The sequence below is a fragment of the Chelonus insularis genome, unplaced genomic scaffold (assembly GCF_013357705.1).
Source record: "Chelonus insularis isolate UGA/USDA-ARS -01 unplaced genomic scaffold, ASM1335770v1 contig_57_pilon, whole genome shotgun sequence".
NCBI lineage: Eukaryota > Metazoa > Arthropoda > Insecta > Hymenoptera > Braconidae > Chelonus > Chelonus insularis.
In genome coordinates, this window is record NW_023276654.1 from 582,436 (window position 1) to 607,440 (window position 25,005).

At 30.7% G+C, this 25,005-nt stretch overlaps 2 protein-coding genes and 1 pseudogene across 2 annotated transcripts in view; 1 reads left to right on the forward strand and 2 right to left on the reverse strand.

Moving 5' to 3' along the window:
- Nucleotides 1-25,005, reverse strand: part of LOC118070375 (uncharacterized) — a 97,895-nt gene that overhangs the window by 48,911 nt on the left and 23,979 nt on the right. The window lies entirely within an intron of this gene.
- Nucleotides 6,431-12,585, reverse strand: LOC118070403 (uncharacterized; annotated as a pseudogene).
- Nucleotides 20,770-21,760, forward strand: LOC118070382 (uncharacterized). The gene is made up of 3 exons (XM_035088959.1): nt 20,770-21,258; nt 21,353-21,566; nt 21,647-21,760. Exons 1-3 carry the CDS (start codon nt 21,106-21,108, stop codon nt 21,751-21,753), a joined length of 474 nt encoding a protein of 157 aa, XP_034944850.1. The 5' UTR covers nt 20,770-21,105; the 3' UTR covers nt 21,754-21,760.

Here is a 25,005-nt window from a genome sequence, read left to right on the forward strand (position 1 = left end):
ATATAGTTTAGTAACACTGGATTGCTTGGGTTTTATAGTTTTTATTCAACAATAACACTTAACGTACTCAATAGAATTTAATAATCACTACATCTAGTTGAGTTGACTGTACCATAATTGGTTGTACACTTATGAGTTGTCCAATGGTTATTTTTTCACCAAATGACATAGTCTCAAAAAACAGTGAATAGCAACATTCACAGTATACACCAGAGTTATTCGGGGGAGCGATGTATAGGTGAATGTCCGTGAGGCACTATGGCGTCGACGCCAGTTCAGCTTCGCGCCCAAAGACACTACAAACTGAATATACTGGACCACTTGCACTGATGAGAGTGATTTGATGATTCACGCTTCTTCGTGAGAGTTGTCTGAGTCTATTTGACCGTACTTTATTGTACAACGAGTGAGCTGACTGCAAAAAACTACGATTTGACTGCGAAAACTTATACAGAGATGGCCGCGTGATTTGCTTGGAGCTAACTGACTTTGTAATTTTTTACAGAGTTGACCGCTTGATTTGCCTGGAGCTAACTGACGCCCCAAGTGCTCGACCGCGTGCTTGTTGGCGTCACTAGGGCCGTAGAGTTGCCTGCTGGGCCATGAGGGAAATACTTCCCGATGATTGGTCCAGTGAGTTGACTGACGCGCCGGTGGACAAGTCCGGCATTAACAATTTTTTAATATTTCTGACTAACTGACTTGGGCCCCTCCAAGTCAGAACAGGTACTAAGAGGTTAGGTACTAGAGATTAAGTGCGGGTCTCTAGTCTCTACTCTCTAACGCTAGATCTTGGTATTGAGCGTAGATACGGTAGTAATGTATCTCACACAAAGTGGCACACAATTTATTAGGCACAAATTTCTGTATAACCTCCGCCGTCCGTCTTACGGCCTAAATTTAATCATCAATAATCAATTCAGAAATCAACGTTTAGATTAGGTACTTAGCTGTTCGAACTCGCAGTCTTCTCTGAAAAATAAGACGGAGATAGATAGATATATTCTGTGCTCTGTCTTGCTCGGAACAGATTATTCTGAAATTTGTAATATATATAATATAAAATATTATATATACTTTTTTAATTGTATAGCTAATAAAGCACGATCTAAAGAAATACTAACGTATTTTTTAAAAAAAAAAACTACAGAAGATATTTGTAGTTAACTGCATTATTTAACATTTTCTAGAGTATAACGTGAAATCATTGGACTCTAAAAAATCGAAAACTTCATTAAGTACTACATTTGAAAGCAGTTTAATGTAATTTTCCTTTAGATTAGCTGGCTGAGAGCAGTCAATTCACAACTTTTTGACTACCGAAAACAGTATGTGAACAATTTTAGTTTTTCAGATTGTATGAGAATTCTGTCTGGTTTTATTTGTATGTATTTTATTATGAAATGGAATGGACCAGGAAAAGATACAATTATTTCCTTGCAAGTACTAGATCTATATATTTCTATTGTTTCATACTACTAAAAATTTAATATTCAACTAATATGTACATTCTATGTACTATATCTTTTCCTTATTCATGTTGATGTTTTTCTTTTACTTTTTTTTTTAAATGATATTTCTTTCATCAGGTATTATTATCAAGTATCTATTGATTTCCTTATTAAAAAATTAAAAAAAAACGTTCCTATTTCTTATACTTTTATTGCTTTTAGCAACTTCAAAGCAGCTTTTAACTGTCACTCATAAATTTAAAAATTATATTTACAAAGGTGTATTACACTTTTTGAAATTAAATACAATCACTTTCAATTTTTGCATTTTCAATTTTTTTAGGCAATCAAGAAATTTTTTTTTTTGGAACGATGGGAAACACAAGTAAATACTTGGAATCAGGCGTGCCCTCTAATTGGAACTGTACCCCAAATACCAATATCTTCTACCACAATTCTGGGCTTTAAAGTCACATTAAAAGGAACACCACACTTAGTGGATTATTTGCATGACAACTTCAACTTTAACTTCTTATGACATCCCGCCTAAGTCAAGATCCCTTGGAGGTAAAAACAGTAATACATAATATTACTATTTTTATAATTATTGTTGTTTTACAATTAAAACGTTGCTCATATAAATGTAAAGTTCGAGATTTATAATCATATGTATGTTTTAAAAAGTATTATTCAAAACAAATCATAGATTTTCATTGATTTCTTGCAGAGGTTTTTTTCTATAATGCGACCCAAAATTATTTGGCCAAGTATTCAGACTTATGTCATGCTTCTTCTTGGTACGTCCTCCAAAAGGTTGTAACGTTTCCGGTCCACAACTTCTTTCAATATTGATACAAACAACAGATTCTTTGTACGCTACTGAGAGACCGAGATAAGAATGGATTAATAGTATTGATAATTTGCTTGAAAACAATTCGGAAAATGAAGTTAGAAATGTAACTGAAGATAATATTAATGAACATGATTATAATGTGGTTCATACAAGTGACGAAGTTCAAGCGTTTATAGCCGGGTACATCATAAGAAAGATGCTAAAGCATTAAAATGTGAAGATTGCAAAGGTACTATATAAGCAACTGAAAGTGAACGTAGGGATGAGTATAACGAATTAATTAGACTTCGAGAATTATATAGTGGTCTTACTTATCTATCTCAAAAATTATTTCTCCTCACAAAACTTTGAAAAGAATCTGTTTTCAGAGTAATCGGAGTTTCAGAAGTGCAAATAGATACTATGCACAACATTTTAGAAGAAGTAGGAAAACAAAATTTACCTCAAGTTGGTTGTGAGTCTCATGCACAAGAAGTGACTTTAAGAGTCATTGATAGGTATCTGGTAATGAGAGGGTTTTTTCTTTCGAAATATGCAAATCGAAAGAATGAAGAACATCATAAAAAAACTAAAATGTACCGGAAAAATGCTAAATATTATTAGGTATAAATGCCAAGTTGTTGAAATATATACAGAATAAATTAATTTATATTTTATTTATAAAGAAAAAGACTTATTATCGTTTAATATATAGGTGTTTATGAAGAGAGAGTGTCAATTCATAAACATTTTTTTTAACGAAATATTGAAAATTAAAACCAATATTTTTTGAGTTATGAGAAAAAAACAGTATAAAAATTTGGAAACTTTAAATATGAATTTATGATATTTCAAATATAAATTTTATATTCTTCACACATTTTAACATTGGATGCATAAAAACCTCTTACAAATTATATTTAAATTATTGAATAATATTCACTGCGTGAAAATTTTTAACATATTTGAGTAAGAATAAAAGAACATGTAGTAGACACACAGTAATAATCCTTTGAAAGATGTTAAAAATAATTTAACAATTGTTCTATATACTTTATGTCTGTTAAAAAAACATTTTTACTAATTTATAAATAAATTGAAAATATTTCTAATATTGAATAAAGTATATTTTATCTGTATTTTTTATTTCAGTCTAAATTACCGTTATTTATATGTAGTATTTATAAAAGTACGGGAATAAGTTTTGTTATCTGATGAAAAAAAAAACCATGTAGAGGATTTTTGTAAATAATCTTTTACTTCAAATTGGAGTTTATTGCGACAAGTTTTATTTTTCATGGTTATTCTAGGCTTTTGGAACTTTAATATCAGTGCATATTGAATAAAAAATATATCAGATGAAATAAAAAAAAAAATAGGTCTGAGCACACTTTGTGCTAACACAACAAACTTCCCATTAGGAATTGTTTATAACAAATTCATATTGTTATAAACAATGTGTAATTGTTAAGTGTCATATTTGGTTGTGAACAATAATGTCTAGTTAATATCGACTTAATTTTCAAATAGAATTGTTATTGTTTGGCTTTAAAGTATTTTAAATAGCTAATCTTTTCATGTTGTAATTAGTTATTTTGTTATTAAAAAAAAAACGGCTCGATCGAATTCGTTCAAATTTCTTTCAGGTCTTCTTTATAATAATATCTTTCGAATTAATTTTGGTTGAAGTCGATATCTCAATTTGTTCTTGAAATATCGAAAACGAAAAAATGCTGACGTCCGCACATACATACATACATACATACATACATACATACGGACACATCATTCTAAAAATATATCACTATGCTTGCAAATATCTTGAAACGTGGAGATTTAATGAAAATTCAAATTTCACCAATCGACCCAATTACAATAACTTCCTAATGAGACGTTTAAAATTTAAGTACATAGTTCATAGAATGTATGAATAATATATACAATAGAGACTATAAAAATTTAAAAGTGATACGTAATAAGTAAATTTAATAAATAAAAAGCTTCTTCATTCATATTCTTTTGTTGTTTCTTTCTTTCTATAAAATGAGCTTTCAGACCATAAAAAGGTTCAAACAGATAAGAAGTTTCTACTATTGATAGTTTTATTTAATGACAATTTGGATAATGACATAGCATTAGAAAAAATTTGAGAATCTAATTGAATCGAATTAATCGAATATGAAAACAAATTTCAGTTGAACAGTAAATAGTATAGCATATCGATTTTATCTATGTCCAAAACTTTACTTACATGGAAAATTGATTTAAAAAAATTTATTTGAATTCATATTTGTATTATTTTGATCTTTATATATTAGTTTAGTTACCTATATCACGAAAACAGAATTTTTCAACTTAGATGAAAATTGCAAGAAATACTCTTGGAGTTGTCAAGAATTATTATTAGTCATAAAAATATCTGTATTCTTTTTTTTAAGCCCAAATTATCATTATTGTAGTATTTATAGAAGTACTTATCCATTCTTGATGGAGTTAAACTGTTTTTGCTTTAATTTATTTAAATTTGCTGTTTTATTATTCATTTGACGTTCGAACATACCAGGAATTTCCCCCTCACTCTTGGGACTTAGCGAACACAGCGCTCTCTGCGCGCTGACCTTATTTTTTCAAATTTCTGGCACAACTTCTATATACAAAGATTGGACTCCTTGTCATATATCTAATACTCCTATATTGCTAGTTCCCGTAAGTGGGCGCGTGACCTATGAAGTGAGACAGAAAATGAATATGTCTGTCTCTTTCTTTTCATTTGAACTGTTGTGCGCAAGCGTCACTACCGTAGAGGGAGAATTGGCAATTGGAGAAGGGCAAGCCACCTCCCTTTCACAACTTAAAATTAAGTTATAGTAAATAAGTTCCTGTATGCTTCGTAGCTCAGCGGTAAAGCTCCCGACTCCGGCAGTGAGTCTCGGGTATTCAAATCTTCTTTTTTTTTCTTCATTCTTTTCTTTTCTCTATTATTATTATTATTAGTAGAATAACTTCAATTAATAATTGTTTAAACATGTATAATAATTAAATCATTTATATATAATAATTTAATATCTAATTTCAAAGGTATTTCTATATATTATTTCTTTGTAAATAAATTTATAATAAAGTAGAACTAAGAAAAGAGTAGTTTGGTCGGAAAACTTCGGCTGTATCCCCACTCTATTCACAGTGACTAAAGTCCCGTCTGCAGTGAACTACTTTTATAAATGAATTATTCCGCCAGCGCGCGTTTCAAAAAACTGTAATAGTAAAAGTTTAATTAAATTTACATATAAAAATATATTTTGATGAATTTATTGATAGACGTATGTTGAAGAAAGGAGTAGTTTTAAATTATTAATTTTTTTTTAATTATTATAAACATTTTATCTATATTATTAGACTCTAATAAAATACCATAAACACGAATGTCGTTGTGTTCATTTCATATAATTTTTTTTTCTTCGACTAAATAATTCTTTCATGAACTATGACAGCAATAAATATTAACTAAATAATATATACTTTAATACAATGAGATTATGTTCGTTTTTTTTTTTTATGATAAGTTGAATAGTTTTGAAAATTACAATTTTTTACTTGCCAAGATGATATTTTATTTTATTATATTTTATTGATCATATTTAAGTTTATAAATTGTTTCTCGAAATTTACAAGCTTCTAATCTAGAATAAAAGAAGAGGAATCATTTAGTCTCACTGTTCTTTAATTGTCTTATTAATATATCATACTATTTAATACTAACCGAAAAATTTTAGCTTCTGAAGTTTGAATTTCGTCAGCATGACGTTGGGTAATAATCAACAGAGTTTGCTGATTTTCTCTCAATGTATTTTCTCATTCAGTATCTTGTTTTCTCAATCCTGTTACTTGAATTTCGCGTCTTGCTAGTTCTTGAGCAAAATGTAACAATGGTAGTGGACTGCTGTCAACTACGAGCATTGCCGATACAAAGTCTGTCATTGATTTGGAGGATTTTTCCGATTCTACTGATGATTTATCAAAATTAAAAAGTAAATTATCTTTATTCATTAACATTGCACGAATAGAAGACTTCAAAGTTTTAATTTCTTCATTCACCATTTTTAAAACTTTTGCTAGTTGTTCAGCTGCTATTACTCTTTTTCGTTCTTCATAAATCAGCTTCTTTTAATTTATTATTTACTGTTTCAAGCTCAGCTTCAAGTATTTTACTTGTAGTTTTATTATTAGATTGTTTTATTAATTTCTTCAGTTGATACTCTAATGATTGTTTGGTACGTCTTTCATTTACTACGAGTTTTTGTAATTCTCTAAAATATAAAATTACTTACATTTTTTAATATTTCGATGAAATCATGCCTTCTTTAATACATTACTTGATGATGGCTAAATTATCTGCTTCCTCTTTTTCTCTGTCATGATGTTCCATAATAAGTTTGTATTTGATATGTTCTATTTCTGAATTCACATATTGTTGAGTTTGTTTCAATTTATCTGTTAAGTCTTTTATAACCTTATCACACTAAAACAAAAAATGATTAAAATATTTCAAAACAATTTACAATTATTCATAGCATACCTCTTCACGTTCGGTTCTTAATTGTCCCCTGTCAGTTTGAAAATGTGCTTCCATACGAGATTTTGCAGATGATAGAGTAGCTAATGAATCACTACTTAATTCAGGATTTAATCCAAATGCTTCGACATTGAAGTCTGGACTAAAGTATATATTCCCAGTTAATTGAACACTGGTAGTCAATTTAGGAATAGCAGACTCAATATATTCTGCATAAACTATTTCAATAAAAACAACGAATTTAATAACTTGCAATTCTGAATTTATTATTTTCTAGTATTAATTATTTACCAGATGAACGATGAGAACCTTGACCCGATTTTTTACAGAATTTCTGTAAAGAAGATATGCTTGATGAATGAAGATTATCTGTTGCCAGAGTATGAACAGTAGATCCTGCAGGTGTATTAATAGTCATTGAATTAGGACTCTATATATCCTCGGGTTTAAATTCAGGTCATGAAGAAAATTTTACTTGAAACTTCACTTGTTCAGGAACTCTATCAATTACAATTTAAAACGATATTATTTTATTGCACAACAATCAATAAACGATAAATTATTCAAGAATATAGCGAATTACCTATCCATCCCATCACTAACGCTCTTCTTAAAAAATGTTCCTTTTTTGTTAGATGGTGAAGGAGATGGAAGAGATTCATTGAAGTTATCTTGTTGCTGTGTTTCTAGATTAGTTGTATTTTTTTGCCGATTGTCAAAAAGTTGAGATGTAGATGCATGTTCTGCACATGATACAGGCGGAGCCATGGCGGCTCAATAATGAACAATAATTTATGGAATAATTCTAAGAAATTGATTTTATAATAATCAATTTAAAATTAATAATACAAGTTACCTAATGACTGTCTTCGTTGGAACGGAGCACGACCAAGTTGAGAAGGTGTTGGGGCAAGCATAAATGTACCTTTAATTTGACTAGTGTAATTATTTCTAACAATAGGTCCCTTCATTGTAAAGGAAATACATGGTGTTGAATGATTGCCACTCTGACTGATTGTAGTATGGAATGTATGAGGTGTGTGAGGAGTATATGGCGTCTTTTCTTTCTTACTTGTTCTACTCTTAGATTATTACTTATTAAAAATAATTGTATTTCGTCACCATTTCTGTATGAAAAACAACATAAATATTAGATACTTACCACAATATTGAAGATGATTTGTTGATGACAAATTTTCTTTTTTTTCTGATTCTGTCGTGTAATTGAATGACCAATTTCACGATTATTAGTCGGTGGTGGATTGGAAGGATTAGAATTAACATTGACGTGAGTTTTTGTCACGATAACACTTGGCGTTTCTACTTTACTAGTAGTAACAAAATTTTGTAGTGATACATTTGAAGCTCCGACATCTAAAAGAAAAAATAATAAAACGGAATTTAATTTTTTCAACTTTTTGACAATTATAATTGAATTTTAAAAAAATCATATTATTCTTACTAGCAATAGGAATCTGCAAACCAGGCATAAAAATACATTGATGTTGAGAATTTGGTTCGAGATACTAGGAGTCTTGTGGCTGCTGTGAAAATGCCACCAAATTATTATTGAGAACTCTAAGAGTAAGCGGGGGTTGATAGGAAGCGATTGATATTTAGGGACGATGGGTAGTACTTGAAGTCTGCAAAAGCTGTTGCTTGAGCACAGCCATCATCAGTTTAGATCCAATCTGTTAGTATTGGTTTTATTTTTGTTACTTATATTACTAAATATAATCTGACTTGTATTGACAAAATTATTGTTTAACAAATTGGAAACTAAAATCGTTATTTTCTTTTGTAAAGTTATTTCGAGAAAAAAAATTTCGATTTAATGTTATTTATTTTAGCCCTTACCGCGTGTAAAACAGATGCAGACATAAATTTAGACACATTTCTACCATTTCCATTGTAAACATTTGACACTAAATTGTTCACACTATACTGTGTAGAAAATTTCAGTAGGATTTACAGGATTGTGATAAGGATAAGTAGATAATACTGATACAGTGCTTCCTTTATCCATTATCCATAGTTTCAGTACCTATTGAATTAAAAGATATCCATAATATACTTATTTAACAATAAAAATTTGACACTTCATTGATATCAATGAAAATATAATAACCTTTAATTGATTTCTGAAGTAATATGCAAACCTTCTCGATTTTGACCGCTAGTAGGTGAATATCTCGATTAATTAATCGACATCAGATGCATTACCGTCCTTTTCTTATGTCACCGTATCAGAGTTATCGGTCTGTATTTGATGTTAGTGTACTTATTGAGATACAATTGTCTAATTGATGTTACTCTATTATATAATAAACAATGAGTATTATGTTAAAAGAAAAAAAAAAATTTCTAAAATTTAAATAGATTTATTTACCTTCATATTTGTTGTTTCATTATAAACTGCTGCAACAGAAACATAAATTTCATCAGTGGCATGTGGAGTTAATGGTACATCTACACTGGGTGGACTACCAGTATTAGTTTCCTCACCGGTACTGTTTAATTTAGATCTAGTTTCATTTCCTTTAAAACTTGTTGTTGATGATTTTCGTCTATCTTTACTACACCGCTTTCAATCTGGATGAGCTTTAACATGAGCTTCTTTACTTCTAATGCCAAATCATAATATTTTTGTTTTTCTTCAGCTCCCAGTGTATACCACCATTCACCAAGAATCTTTGAAACAATTCGATTGTCTTAATTAGGGTGTCTCTGATGTTCAACTGCTCGATGGCGCTTTGAAAATATCATGAATGCATTCACAGGATGTCTTATACGATCTTTAGTTTGTAAAAATAAAAATAATGATATTTATAATAAATTTTTTTCAACTTACAGTGAAATCGATTTCACGAAATTTCGGAATTGACTTACTTTTAATGGACTTTGAGGTTCTTCAGTATGTAAAGAAGTAAAAGATTGACTACGACGTTTATTTGAATTATTATCTACTTCAGCACGAGTAGTTGGTTCAGTACTATCAAAAACATCACCATCTTCTTTCCTAACCGGAGTTATTGGATCTGGTACAGGACACGTAAGTTGTTGTTCTTCACCTGAATTTCCAGTACTAAGTAGTATAGGTGGAGCACTAAGAGGCGGACTCAATGCTGATGGTGGTGGACTTTCTTCAGGCTAGTCTACCACCACGGTTGTCTGGTAGGAAGAAGCTGCAATAAAATTTCGGGGTTAATCATTATGAAATGTGGTTAGTAGCGTAGAGTAGAAATAGCAATTTAATCATAGATTTTTTATTCAAATTAAAGATGAAGATGATAGACAGTAAACAGGAAACACTGCTATACATCTGAGAAATATCGAGCTTTTTTCGTTACTTTATCGCCAAAAATGATAAAATATCTTTTATTTATTACATTTTAATCCTAAAAATACCAATTGCAAATGTTAAATTTGAAAACAATTAGAAAATTAAGTATGGAGAATCATGTAAAATCCCACAATTGACATTGAAAAATTTCTATGAAATTGAGAAAATTCAGTTATATGAATTCTTTTGTAGTATCCAAGTAACAATACAGAAGTTATTTTCAATCAATAACAAAGAATCGCAAGCCAATATATCTCGCTCAATAAAAAAAGTTTCAGATACATTGTTATTTACAAATATTGAAAAATATAACTCATCATTGAGACAAAACAGTGGAAAAGACTCAATATCATTGAACTAATAAAAATTAAAAAATTATATGTTAATTATAAAAATGTATCAATAAATAGATTATCAATTAAAATGTTATTATGATGAGTAATAACCCCATTAAAGTAGATGTTAAATTGCTAAAAAAGAATGATTAGTACAAAAGACGAAATTAATGTGGCAAGGAAGTTAAGTATTCAGCAACAGTATAACGTGCACAGTGATTATTAAAAAATTATATTAAGAAACATCTTAGATTATTAAATGAATTATATCACTGGTATAGTAAAATCTTCAATAAGCATTCATTACTTTGATTGTATACATCAAAGATGAGATTCATACTTTTTTTCCAATTGCGTACTGCATTACTGTGTAATAGCGGAGGGTGAGACGGGTATCCAGAAGATACTTTGTGACTGTCATCTGTGGAATCCTTTCCATTTAGTCATAAAATTTATTGACAACATGCATAGACGAATTTTTGTTTTATAATTAAATAATGTTCGATAACTCTAATATGTAATTTATGTTTATCAAGTATAAATAAATATTACAATATATTTACGTTATTAAACTGCACATGCAAAAAAACCCATCATTAAGGCAATTTAAAATATTAATTAAATAAATACAATCTATTTACAAAAATAATAAAATGTATCCAATACTTAGACACAACTCCGTTGCTTTTAGCATTATCCTCAGTAGCATGAGGTAAAGACTTTGGTACTTGAATAACATGACTGGGTTGTACAATTATATATTGGTAGACACTAGTAGGTTCTGACGTATTTGTTGCTGTTATAACGACACTTGTTGATAGCGGCTAATTCATTTATAAATCATCGTGTCTCGACCCATGAAGCCCAATTTTATTTGTTTGCTATGACGTATAAAACGAATTTAGTAAGTGATTTACGTAGTATCAATGGTAAATGAATTATCTTACTGTTAACAATATTACGATAATCTTACCTTTGTCATAACTACAGTTTTATCAGTGTGAATGGATGATGGTATCATGATTGATTGCAACGACTGGCATGTTGACTGATGTAATTGTTGTTGCATCTGTTCTAAATGATTCATCATAGTGCCTTGCCGATACTTGTCATTTTGGATACTATGTCCTGGTACTGGTACATCAGTCCCACTTTTTGATCACACCATACGATTTGGTTCTGGTTTAATAACTTGTTGAAATTGTTCATTTGAATTAGACTGAGGTATTGGAGAATGTTTCCATTTAGTTCCAGGTGAAATAAGCGAAGTTGGATGATGAGCTGTGCTGGATGTAGGCATGAAAATATTATCTTCATTGAAACCCAGAAGTGGAACTGGTGATTGATTGATATAAGGAGCTATAGAATATTGGGCAATAGGCGATAAAAATTCTGGTGTTGCATAACGAGATGAGCCTAATAATATAAGCATGGTGATTTATCTGAGTCTGTTGAAGTTACTCCACCACCACCATGAAAATCCGCATTTGTAGGTTCACGAAAACCTAAACTTCAATGACATGAACCACAATGTTAACGTGCTTATTGAGCATTCTTCCTCACTACAAAAGTCTTCGCCATTATTTACCGTCCAATTTTTTCCTAATTCCATTGAGCGTAGCAACTATATCAACTTTTTTCATCAGCTTCCGTCATTAATATAATTCATGAAAATTAGTTCACAAATTTGCCAATACGTCTCAGAAGGGTTAGAATCAACTGTTAATAATTTAGCAAGTGATTTACTGTTGTTGCAGTGAAGTAGTTTCGCTCGACCATCATTGCAGTATTGATTGTGTTTGTCAATACTGTGCGAATTGAACATAATAAATGATGTATTTTTGTTACCATCAAAAAAAATTTTGAAGCCGATAGTTTTGTTCAAACCGATGAATAGGTATCCGTTATTTATTGTTGTTTCTTTTAATTCTCTTGAAACACAGCTATCAATAGCTGCAATGATGTTGTTGAGTACGAATCTGTCATTCCATTTTCCATACCCAATGTCGTGGATAGTAATAACGACTTCATAATGACCAAAGAATATTGGCTGGAGTTCTTCAACATTAAGAAAATTGGTATTAATGGACGTCTTACGTTGACTTAGACATTGACAATAATATTTGTCGCCTTCTATCAAAATTTCGTCTAATATTTCAGGTGATATAGTGGTATAATTATTTCCATACGACGAAAGCCGGCATAATGCATACGCACATATTCCTGTACACTGTGCATTTCTGTTATTATGTGAAAATATCTTTTCACTTCCTTGATGGAAATTGGCAGATTGTAACAGATATGCACCTTCAATGTTGATGGCTTCTTTTATGAAATTCGAAGATGCTTTTTGATGTAATAAACTATTTGGTGGTTGTATTGCTGGCAATGTTTCTTCTATCGATGTGCTAATAATGTTCGAGAGAATATTTTCTAATATTTCAAGACGGAAGCCGTCCATGTCATTCTGGGTGAAATCAAAATTCTCTCCATGACTTAATTTTAAGGCATACGCACATATGAAAACCCCACAATCACGTCCATTTCGTTGTTGGAGCACATCCTAGTTCATTAGGAAATATCAATTACATCATAATTAGGAAGCAGATGACAAAGAATTTGAAATAATAATAAATATGACTTTTTGTACATTCTTTTTGTTGATATATTTTCCATTTTGATTCATCCAATGGGCTTCCTTTTTTGCTTCCATGCTCCTCAACTATATAATTATGAAAAACCTAATAACAGCAAGAAAAATATAATCGTATACATTTCTAATATACATGATTACAATATGTTTGAGTAACATATGTAATATATTACACATTTTTCATACTTACTTTCAAGAATTCATTGCTATGCGTGTATAGGCTGTCATACACAACGATAGTTTCTTCTGAACATTGAATACAGCACAAACACCAATGGGAAGTAAGGTGTATTGGTATAAGGACGAGTTCCTTTGCAAATATATCAACCTTAGCAAAAAATAAATTGTTAAAAAAGTACTATACATCAAAGTCTATATGAATAATGATTTTTAAAAAATCAACCAATAACTACCTTTCTCGTCCATCTTTCGACTCTTTTGTAGTCTCCATCACACAAAGCCGCGAAGAAGAACGTGTTGAAAACATGTATATCCATCGTAGACTGTTTTTTTATGAGCTGGAAATACACATTTATTACCTGTAAATAAAGATTAGTTATTAATTCCAATATCATGATCATGATGCCATAGTCAATTTTATCTTAATATCTGCGAACCTCATCAGTCAACCATGCATCACTACATATAGTTAAGAGGCTATGTGTTGAAATGCGTTTATTGACGATGGTTGTATGTATTAGGTCTGGTATTGCTCTAACATTTCCTATAAAAGAACATAACATTACTATCACTAGTAGACTGTTTGAAATCTTATTTTATGTAGATAATAATCAATATATTTACCTTATAAGAAGCCAAAGAGATAGACGCAGTGTCTTGGTCTCTCTCGATGATGGTTTTCACCGCGTTGACTGATTCAATAACCATAGTAAACGGTTTTGATGATTTATGTATCGCGTCTATATCTTCTTCAGTGTCCTAAAAGAATAGATACTATCATTATTTAGCTTCATTATCATGTCAGGTATTTCAATCAAAGTTTTGGCAAAATCTGCGAGTTACCATCTTCGGGTCATCAAAAGATAGCTTCCGAGAAACCTTTCTTAAAGAATTTGATGGCGATTCTGGTATCTCATCATCTGTTTCCCAGTCTAAATCTTTCTCAAGTGAAGCTGATGATGAGGATAATGCTGTTGGTGATGGTAATGATGCGCACGATGGTTGACCCGAGTACACCTCTCGAAAATAGTCACTGAGAATTCTGGCTTCTACCTTCTTCACTGTATTATACCACATTTGTGGTGTGACATGATCAATGGCTTCTTTCCAGGTTGCCTGGACTGCTGCTTTAGAGAAATCGCCGTCTTTACCAATCATGTTATCAAATTTGTTTTTTGCAATGCCCCATACCATCTCTATGGGGTTATAGAAGCAATGATAAGGGGGTAGAAACAAAATTTGATGAGGCATATTATATTTTTCTATGATTTTTGCCAACTCATAGATGGGAGCTTCCTTGTGCGCTTTACATAAAGCGAGTAATTTTTTCTTATTCTCTTGTCGATCGAATGGAATATGTCGTACATCTAGCCATTCTTTGACTTAAGATTTTCGCCAATGACTTGCAGGTTGGCGGTTTCTCTGGAAAAATAATACAAATGTTACTTCATTTATTATTGACAATATTACATTATTGTATGTGGTTATTTGACGTACCGTGACACTGTGGTATGATGCATTGTCCATAATTATTTGTGATGGTTTCGTCAAATTAGGTAAGAGGTGATTTGCAAACCAAGCCTGAAATATACTACTGTTCATTTGGCCATGGTAATCGTCACCAGGAACAGATTTGGCATTAGTGGCATAAATGAACGATGCGTTGGGCACAAAACCATCCTGACCACCTGCATGACAAATGATGTATCGCTGTCCAGTTGCAGTTTTCCGACGTGAACAACTACGGCGATCACTGTCTTGCCAATTACATGTGGTATTAGTTCCGTTCTTGAAGGTCCAAGTTTCGTCTTGGAAAACGTTATATAACTTCTTTGACGGGTCTTTTTCCATATAATTTTGGACGTACGCTGCCAGAAACTTTTTTCATTTCACAACAATACTCGGTTCTTCAATGAGAAATTTAGAACCATTTTTTTTCTCATACGAAAACCCAATATCTTTCAGGACCTTTCTAAAAGTTTCCTTGTGTCCGCAAAAATCTATCTTCGAGTCTCTACAAAGTTAATAGAAAAGATTACAAAGAAAGTTCTTAGACATATTCCCATTAGAAATACATTGAAATTAATTAATAATGATCGAACTTACTGTTGCACGAGCTTATAGATTTTCTGGAGACTTAAAGAAATACCTGAAAATAGATGGAACACTACATTAGCAACTATTGTTCAAAATAATTAAACACGATTTCAATTACATGCTTTTCCATTAAACTTACCTTTGCTAGACACTACATAAATTATGTTTCGGATGGATTCTTTTGTTTCAGTACAAACTGTACGCAATCGTTTAGCATGTGGTCTACACTTTCCAGGCGTTTCAAAAATTCCACTTTCTTCACCTATTCTTACATATTTTATGACGCTAGATTTCGAAATTTGTAAGATAGCGGCTGTTCGGCCTCTGTAAAAAAATATTTCTTCTTATCATACTTGATTAAGTGTAAATGAGAAAATATGTAAACAAAAAGCTTACTTAACATCACAGAAAGGAACAATGGGAGCGTTTTCTTTAGCCTCTTCTTGACAGAATTCATATGTATGGCATATTAAAGCTTGAGTCTGCCTATTAAAAGAACGACCTCGCTTATCTTTGAGATCTTTATACCACTGATAACGTTCTCGATGTTTTTTCGGGGTTGAATCCACTTTAATATATCGCATTTTAAAATTTGCACTTTCATAAACACTCATCAACAACGAAATAAGTAATGGCTGACATCTTGTGTTTATTTTTCTAGCTATTTTTTACCATCGGCCGGTACAACTTGCGACAAATATGACCCACGAAAAATATGAAAGGTCCGTAGATTTTGAGAAGGAACACAAAGGTTAGAGAGAGAAGGAGAACAATCTGTCACGTTGTCTTCTGAAAAGGCGGGCTTTTAAGGGCGCTAATTCGAAATGAACCATCTATGTTCTACATAAATTCATATGAATATAAAACTCAAAGTTCATGGAAATAATGTATAATTAATTATTAGTCGCACAGAACAATGTACAAAATATTTTGTTTTTATCCAGAACTAAAAGTAGATTTATCTACCCTTCCGGATAATAAAGGAGGATATCTTATGATTACGATATAAGATTTTATAAAAAGCTCTTTGGCATGAGCATATGCTGTTCTTCTAGTTTTTAAATTCAATAATATTTTATAAGACAAATTTGGACGTAAAAAAAGACTGAAAATTTGATGACCAGTCCATAAGTTACACAGTTTTTTTAATTGGTAGTGTTAAGATATCTATTGCCATGTTTGCATCAGATCCAGCTAATAAACAAGAAGCTATTTGACAAGCTTGTGTCTTCTTTACGAAAGTATGTTTTTTAATAAGTAGATGACCCCTCGTTATAAAATCTTATGTTGCAGCTATTCGGAATTCTCCATTTTGAGGAATTGACAGATTCAATTAATTTTTCATTCGAACAAGAGCTTCAGATGAAGCTTTTTTTGTTTGTGATGAATGTAAATTTATCTAGTCGCCATCGAAGTCTGCATTGAAAGGTGTACAAACGCATTTATTACATCAGAATATTCTATGTTCTAAGACTTTGGCTATGTGAGTCACGATATTTTATTTGTGAAGTTGACGATTAAATAAAACTAAATGATCGTTCATTAAATGCCCTACCACTATGTTTGGCCTACCAGCTTATCTGTAGCTATTTTATTTTTGTTACTATATCGAGGATATTTATTAATTTGTGTTCTTCTTTCTTGAACGACATTAACACCTGGATGAATATTAGAACTATTTTGACTAAAGTCCTTAAAAACATTTTTTTTACTTTTTATTATTTTTATCATAAAATTAAATTATTCGATATTTTTTGTTATTCGTAACCAGTAATGTAAGCTTAATTGATTGATAAAAATGACGATTATTAGCATAATTGCAAAGTAAATGCAAGATAAGAATATTTTAAAATAATATAATGATTTAATTTTCAATGATTAATCATAGTGTTTTTACTACTATGAATTATTTAAAAACGTTTAGTATATAATTTGAAGTATATATAAAAATGAGTGGAGAAACTACGTAGAACTAAAATTTTTTTTTATTAACATTTATACACATTTTAAAGATAAATCGATAAATATAGATGTGAACTTGTGCTCACAGTTTTAATCTTGGATCAGACACTAAAAATATCTGTATTTTTTGTTCATTATATTTGTCCCGTTCATTTTAATAATATTACTATCGAGAATATCATCAGCTATCCACTAGCTGATTGTCATACGTTTTATTGTTAGATCGTTTATTGTTCACATAAATTTTAAGTGCTCGTTCTCTATGTCGATTTTCTGATGCTGGAACTCGATGTGTATGGTCCAATATTGGAGCTCGAAGTGTAGGATCTGGTATAGAAGCTCGATTCATTTCCATCTCTCGAAGATGATTTGACATATCAAGAGAATTTGAAAGCTTATATTTTCTTTTTTTTCAGGATTGAAGAGTTATCTTCAGGTCTGTTGAAAAAAAAATTGATTTCATTTATTTCAATGAAACAGCAATCTTAAAGAATTATGACTATATATGATTATACAAAAAAAATGCAAACCTATATATGATGACAACACCATCTTCAAATGCTATTGGCCAAACATCATCTGCTGCTGGAACCCATTTTTCTGTTGGATCATGATCAGCCCGTATATTTGTTCCTTATGCGCCTTTTTTCACTTCTATTTCTTATATTGGAGTATTCGCTATACTAGTAATCTAAAAAAAGCATAAATTATTTTATGTAATGATACTTATATTAATAACTAAGTCAAATTTTTCAGGTATATTTTTTTAAAATTTTGTCTCAGATCTGCAGTTTCAGCAAGTTTCATTTGCTTCAATAATTAATTCATCATACCGTTCGATACCACATTCTTCTAATTTTCTGGTGATCATGCAACACTGTCTATGGTTCATCCTCTCTAACTTTCCTTAAAAGACAATTTTTATATGGTATTTTAATACCATCGCTTTTTTCAAAATCTCTTAAAATTCATGCTTTTAATACATTCATTAACTTCAAGATTATTGGAAGATGAGGATTCTTTTTACAAAGTAAAGGTTTTTTATAATAATATTTTTGAAGTGACTAAAAAACTAATGCTGATAATTTGTCTCCAGGAACATATTTAGCAGATACATAAGTCTTATTTCTGTACAAGGAGCCATATAACTTGCTCGTAAAAATCTAGTTTTAAATTTACATATTTACAATCTTACCAGCAATACCTCGTCACGAACAAATATGATTACTTCTTGATGTTTAGGTCCAATTTTAGCCTTATGAATATCACTTAATATTGGCTTTTGAACATAATTTTATTTATTAACAATATTTTTGATTTATTATGAAAGTTTTATACATTTTTGTATTTTCTAATAATATATAAATAATCAGTAAAAATAAATGAGGGACTATTTTTTTTCGGCGGATTATTTATTATGGTGCCGTGAAAATAGCCAAAATGCTGATGACACTCAAATTTTCTTAAGTGGGGGAAAAGCCGAGTTTTTCGACCAAACTACTCTTTTCTTGGTTCTACTCTAGCTCTATAGTCAGAAGGTTCGACAGTTATTTTACCGAACGTTGTTCGATTCCAATTGCGGCAAAAATTTTTTTTTATTTAAATTGCATGTAATTGCAGTTTTATCATTCCAAAAATGAGTTTTAAATTTCAATTTTTATGTAAAATTATTTTTCAATTAATCGATGACAAATGAGGAAATATTTGAACAGAGCCATAAACTCTTTTTTTGTACAAATACATTGATAATAGCTTTTTTTAACAACTTATTAACAATAAAAAATAGTTGAAACAATCCGCGGCGAGTTCCGACACTTCACCGGCAAGCTCTACCCCCACTCTCTGTGCCCAAGCCTGCAGCTTATAATTTTCAAGCATCGTTAATATTATTGAAACCATAATAGCTCAGTGGTCAGAACACCAATCTTTTATTTTGCTGGGCAGGGTTCGATCCCAGTCATAGGCAAATTGTTTTTTCTTTTTTTTGCTTAAGTGACTTTATATACTTATAAATTAATTCATATATTTGATTAAATTATTCTTTCAATTAATTACGGAAAACAACTTGTTTTTCTGAAAATAAGCTGAGGGTGAGGAACGAGTTACTATGAATTCTCTTTTTCCGAAAGTGTTGTCTTTGAAAGACAATAGAAATTGATTCTGAACTTATATAAACAACCAACTATTGTATTTATATAGAATTTTAATGAAAAAAAAAGGAAAAAAAAAATTGGCTATGACTGGGATCGAACCCTAATCGGTACAATGAAAGCTTGGTGTTCTACTCACAGAGCTAACACATCATCTCTGACACTATGTTTATGTTTATAAATTGTATAATGCAGGCTTGAGTACGAAGGGTAGGGATAGAGTTTGCCGGCGAAGTGCCGGAAATCCCCGTGGATTATTTCAACTACTTCTAAATATTTCTAAATTGCTTAAAAAAAACTACGTTCATATAGCTATAGTAAAAAAAGTGTTTATAACCCTTAAGGCTGGGCTGAAGTCAGGAAGGCGACTGATTCCCCCTATCCAAATACATGGGATCGGGATATTTCTAATTTTTTTGCCAATTTACGATTATTTCTATAAAATTAGGTACCAAATTACAGAGGAATTAATGCCGGACTGACGTAAACAACAATTTTTTGTATATAGTGAATATTTTTATTAAAAAAATTAGAAAGAATAATGAAAAAATTATGAATTGACTTGCCACGCTTAAATTCCAAGATTACGGCTACATCATTCAGATGAAAAATCACTAATTATTCCATTTTTATACGTTTTTCGCCCAAAATTCGTGTTTGCGTCAGTCCTTGCCACCTGTCTGAATGTCAAAAAAATCAATTCATAGTATAAAATTGAATAATTTAGAAATAATTAGAAATATTGTATTCCAGATGATATTCTCCGGAAAATTAGTTTGAAAAAATTCTGATAGGTGACAGCATTATGCTCGCAGATGACCTCAGTCATTCATATTGAAAAAATGCTCAATCCGTATCCAGAACTGATGGTGCCCTGCATTTTGGTGAGTAATTTGTATCTGTGTATGTACAATACATATCGTGATGTAAATGTAGTGTGTCACACTACATGCCCTACACTTTGATGACTATTGCAGTATTATAAATGAATATGATGATACACATTGAACATTAATTAATGGAATACCTGAAAATAACTTAAAATACACATATTCATCCATTATTATTATTTCTACTAGGTATGAATTTCAACAAGCGAGCTCAATTCCAAGTCTACGGATCGAAGCATGTAGTTAAGATAAATAAACATGGGCCGGAATTCTTATTAGTCGTGGCTTGAGAATGGACTTAAGAATTTCTTGAATAAGTGTGCCTTATTGGAATGAATTCTACTTAAGATACTATTTATTCACAATTATGACTTGAGATGGACTTTTTTGAGTAATTGGTGCTCGAGAATTTCTTAATGAAGGAAATGCTTGAGCATTTCTTATATTATCTTCGGTTAGTTCCGTATTTTTTACGTTCAATGAGCCAATCAGAAATGATTTTAAAAATAAGGTACAATTTACGTTCATGTCAATACCCGTTGGAGAAAAAATACATCGTCAAGTTTCATCAGTTTCTAATAAAAAAATACATAAGAAGATTTTTTATTATAATGCCTAGTGCAAAAAAACATTATAACGATGTTGAAAAACTTTTTTTTTTTAAACATATTGAAAAAGTTTAAACATGTCATTGAAAATAAAAAAAGTGACAGTGCCACTTTAAAAGATAAGGATGAAGCTTGGAGAGAAATTCATGAAGAACATAATTCTTCATCAGTTATTTCAACTCAGGTGAGAATTTGATAATAAGTATTCGTAATTACTATTACTATTCAAGATTTAAATCATGAAATAAAATAACATTCTATCTATCTAACCATTTTAGAGAACTGTCAAACAACTGAAAAAATGGTGGAGCAATTTGAAGTCAGATCAAAGAGATGCTTTGACCAAGGAAAGACAAGCTCGTATGGCTACAGGTGGTGGTTCCCCAATTCCAACGGTTGATGTTGACCCGGAAATTGAAAATATTGTGCCCAATCTAATGACAAGTGCTCCAACACTATTTTCATCAAATATACCAAGAGATAAAATTGAAAGTAAGTTTGTTAAAGTTTATAGATTAATATATATCTACAATATTGTAGATAATGTAACATAATTTATTGTATTTTTGTAGGGCGACGAAATGCTGTTTTAGATGATGTATGTCTTGAAGAATTTTTAATAGAACAAAGTGATGATATTAATAAAACAAAGGATGATATTAATAAAAATATCCATTAATTTGTTATTTCTTTTTTTGTTCATTTTTCATGTGATTGAATACTTTAAGTTTCTTTATATGTTTTCTTTTTTTATTTTGTAGAAAAAAAGTAGTTTTCTATCTGTATAAACTATGACAAAAGATAATAGTATTATAGATAAGGTAAATAGGTTTCAAGACTGAGAAACATATCTTGTATATGATTACAGAATAAATAAGAATTTGAAAAAATTGAGTGCGGTGTATTTTGCTAAAATATTTTTAATAATTATTTTTCATTGAATGAGGAAGAATTTGATGTTTGAAAAAATATAAAATAATTTTCTATTTTGCTTTAATATATATTTTATTCCAATAATTCATGGCATGAAATCATTGAACATAAGTTTTACATTCTATTAAAGATGGTGTTAATTTTAGAACTTTACAATATTAGATTAATAGACGTGAGTGTAATTGCAAGTATATTTACGCGTGTTTTTTTTTATGTACATGAATTATTTTATTCAGTTTTAAATAATACACACATAACTAATTTTTAAAGTGACTTCTATAACATTAGTGGACTGTTAAATATTTTTTTCTGGTCATTTATTCACTTAAAAAGTATTCTGTTTTCAAAAGGATTTTGTCGGTCACGCAAAGACCTACGAATATGTCTCTCATTATGGTCTTCATCAGTATCAACATCACTAATACTTTCAATACCACTAGAATCCGAAGTAGACAAATTCATCTTTTTTACAATTTCAAAAAATCTTCACTATAATAATATGCCTGAAAGTTCTTAAGTCACCTTTAGAGACGACTTGAAAATATAACCTCACTTTGACACCAGTAAGGTCTTATTGGGATTAATAAGGAAGTCTTATACGACTATGAATACATAACTGATAAAGATTTGCTTAAGAATTAATTATGAATACTATTTGAATGAGCCTTGCTTGATTAAGTTCATACTTGAGGCTGTACTTAAGATAATACTTAAGTTACGATTGTGAATCGAAACGTCACCTTAAGCATGTCCTTAAGGCGAACTTAGACATAAGAACCGACTGAGAATACGGGCCATGGAATTTTTATTGGAAATATGCTGGCTTTGTGGTTAAAGCACCATGCTTCTATTTTACCGAGCAGGGTTCAATCACGATCTCGACCAATTTTTTTCTTTTTTTTTTAGTAGAATTGAATGTAATTATAATTTTAATAAGCCAAAATAAATTTTTTATAAGAATTTAAGTTTTTTTTTTTTATAATTCTTTTAATTAATGAACGCTGAGGGAGAAGACATTCGAACAGGGCCTAAACCCTTTTTTAGTACAGTTATATAAATGTAGTTTTTTTTCAAAAATAATTTAAAAATATTTAGCAGCAATTTAAACAATTTGCGGAGAGTTCCGGCACTTCACCGGCAAGGTCTACCCCCACTCTTTGTGCCCAAGCCTGCAGCTCATAATTGGCTTAGTTTACACCCAGTGTTCCGAACCCGTTTCATTCCGGAATGAACTAAGATTTGTCTAATGTAAACGGGTATAATCACGACCGGAATCATTTCATTTCATTCCTCTATTTTTAGATGGAATGGAATGATTTAGGACCGGAATAAGCTGATGTAAACGCGTTATTCAGGAATGAATTCAGTATTGCCAATCAGTAATGTAGCATAAGTTAGATTAGCATAGAGCATTTGTAAGGTTATGTTTTTTCAAGTTTATTTTTAAACAATTACTTGTAATGTTTATTGATTATTAACAATAAGTACAATATATCAAATATATAATGAGTAAAAGTAGAGATATTTGGTTGCCAAATGAAGTAGATAAGTTGTTAGAATTATTTAAAGAAGAGCAAATAGCAGATCTTATGGATTCCAAACAAAGTCGAGTTGACGACGTTTTTAAGTCTTTTGAAAAAAAATTGAATTATCGGGGTGTATTAATATTCAAATCCATGAATTACTTTAAGTCACATGTAATTTAACTAATTGTAGGTTATGGGTATATACTTTGAGTTTTGAAGCATAAATTTACAAAGTCGGTTATCCTGTTTCTTTACTTCAATCTCCATTCCATTCCGAACGGAATAATTCAAGTATAAACGGTGACTCGATTCATTCCATTCCGGAATGAAACGGGATCGGAACGCTGGGTGTAAACTAAGCCATTTACAAGCATAAATAATAGAATTGTTATCCTGATAGCTCTGTGGTCAGAGTATTGGACTTCTATTTTGCCAGATAGGGTTCGATCCTAGTCATGGCAAATTTTTTTTTTCCTTTTTTTCGTTTAAGTAACTTTATATATTTATATATTTTATTAAAATATTCTTCCAATTAATTACGGAAAAAAACTTGTTTTTCTGAAAATAAGCTGAGGGTGAGGAACGAGCTACTATGAATTCTCTTTTTTAGAAAATGTTGTCTCTAAAAAACTATAGGAATTAATTTTGAACTAATATAAACAACCAATTATTGCATTTACGTAAAATCCTCATGAAAAAAAATTGGCTCTGACTGGGAACGAACTCTAATCGGTAAAATGAAAGCCTGGTGTTCTAACCACACAGCTAACACATTATCTCCGACATTATGCTTATGTTTATATAAGTTATATAATGCAGGCTTGAGTATGAAGGGTGGGGATAGAGCTTGCCAGCGAAGTGCCGGAACTCCCCGCGGACTGTTTCAACTACTTCTGAATATTTTCAAATTGTTTAAAAAAAATCTACGCTCATAGAACTGTATTTAAAAAAATGTTTATAACCCTTTTTAAAGGTTTTCCGACTTGGCGTCCAATAATTAAATGAATAAATTGGAAAAAAAAAAATCAAATCGTTAGTAAGGGACTAGACTGGGATCGAACCCTGGCCGGCAAAATAGAATTCCAGCGCTCTGACCGCAGAGCTAACATGTTTATAATCTAGCTATTTATGCTTGTAAATTATAAGCTGCTGGCTTGTGCACAGAGAGTGAAGGTAAAGCTTGCCCGCCAAGTGCCGGAACTCGCCGCGGATTGTTTAAACTATTTTTTATTGTTAATAAGTTGTTAAAAATGCTATTATCAATGTATTTGTACAAAAAATGGCCCTGTTTAAATATTTTTTCATTTGTCATCGATTTTCACATAAAAATTGAAATTTAAAACTCATTTTTGGCATGATAAAATTGCAATTACATGCAATTTAAATAAAAAAAAAATCTTGCCGCCATTTAAATCGAACACCGTTCGGTAAAATCACTGTCGAACCTTCTGACTACAGAGCGAGCATATTTT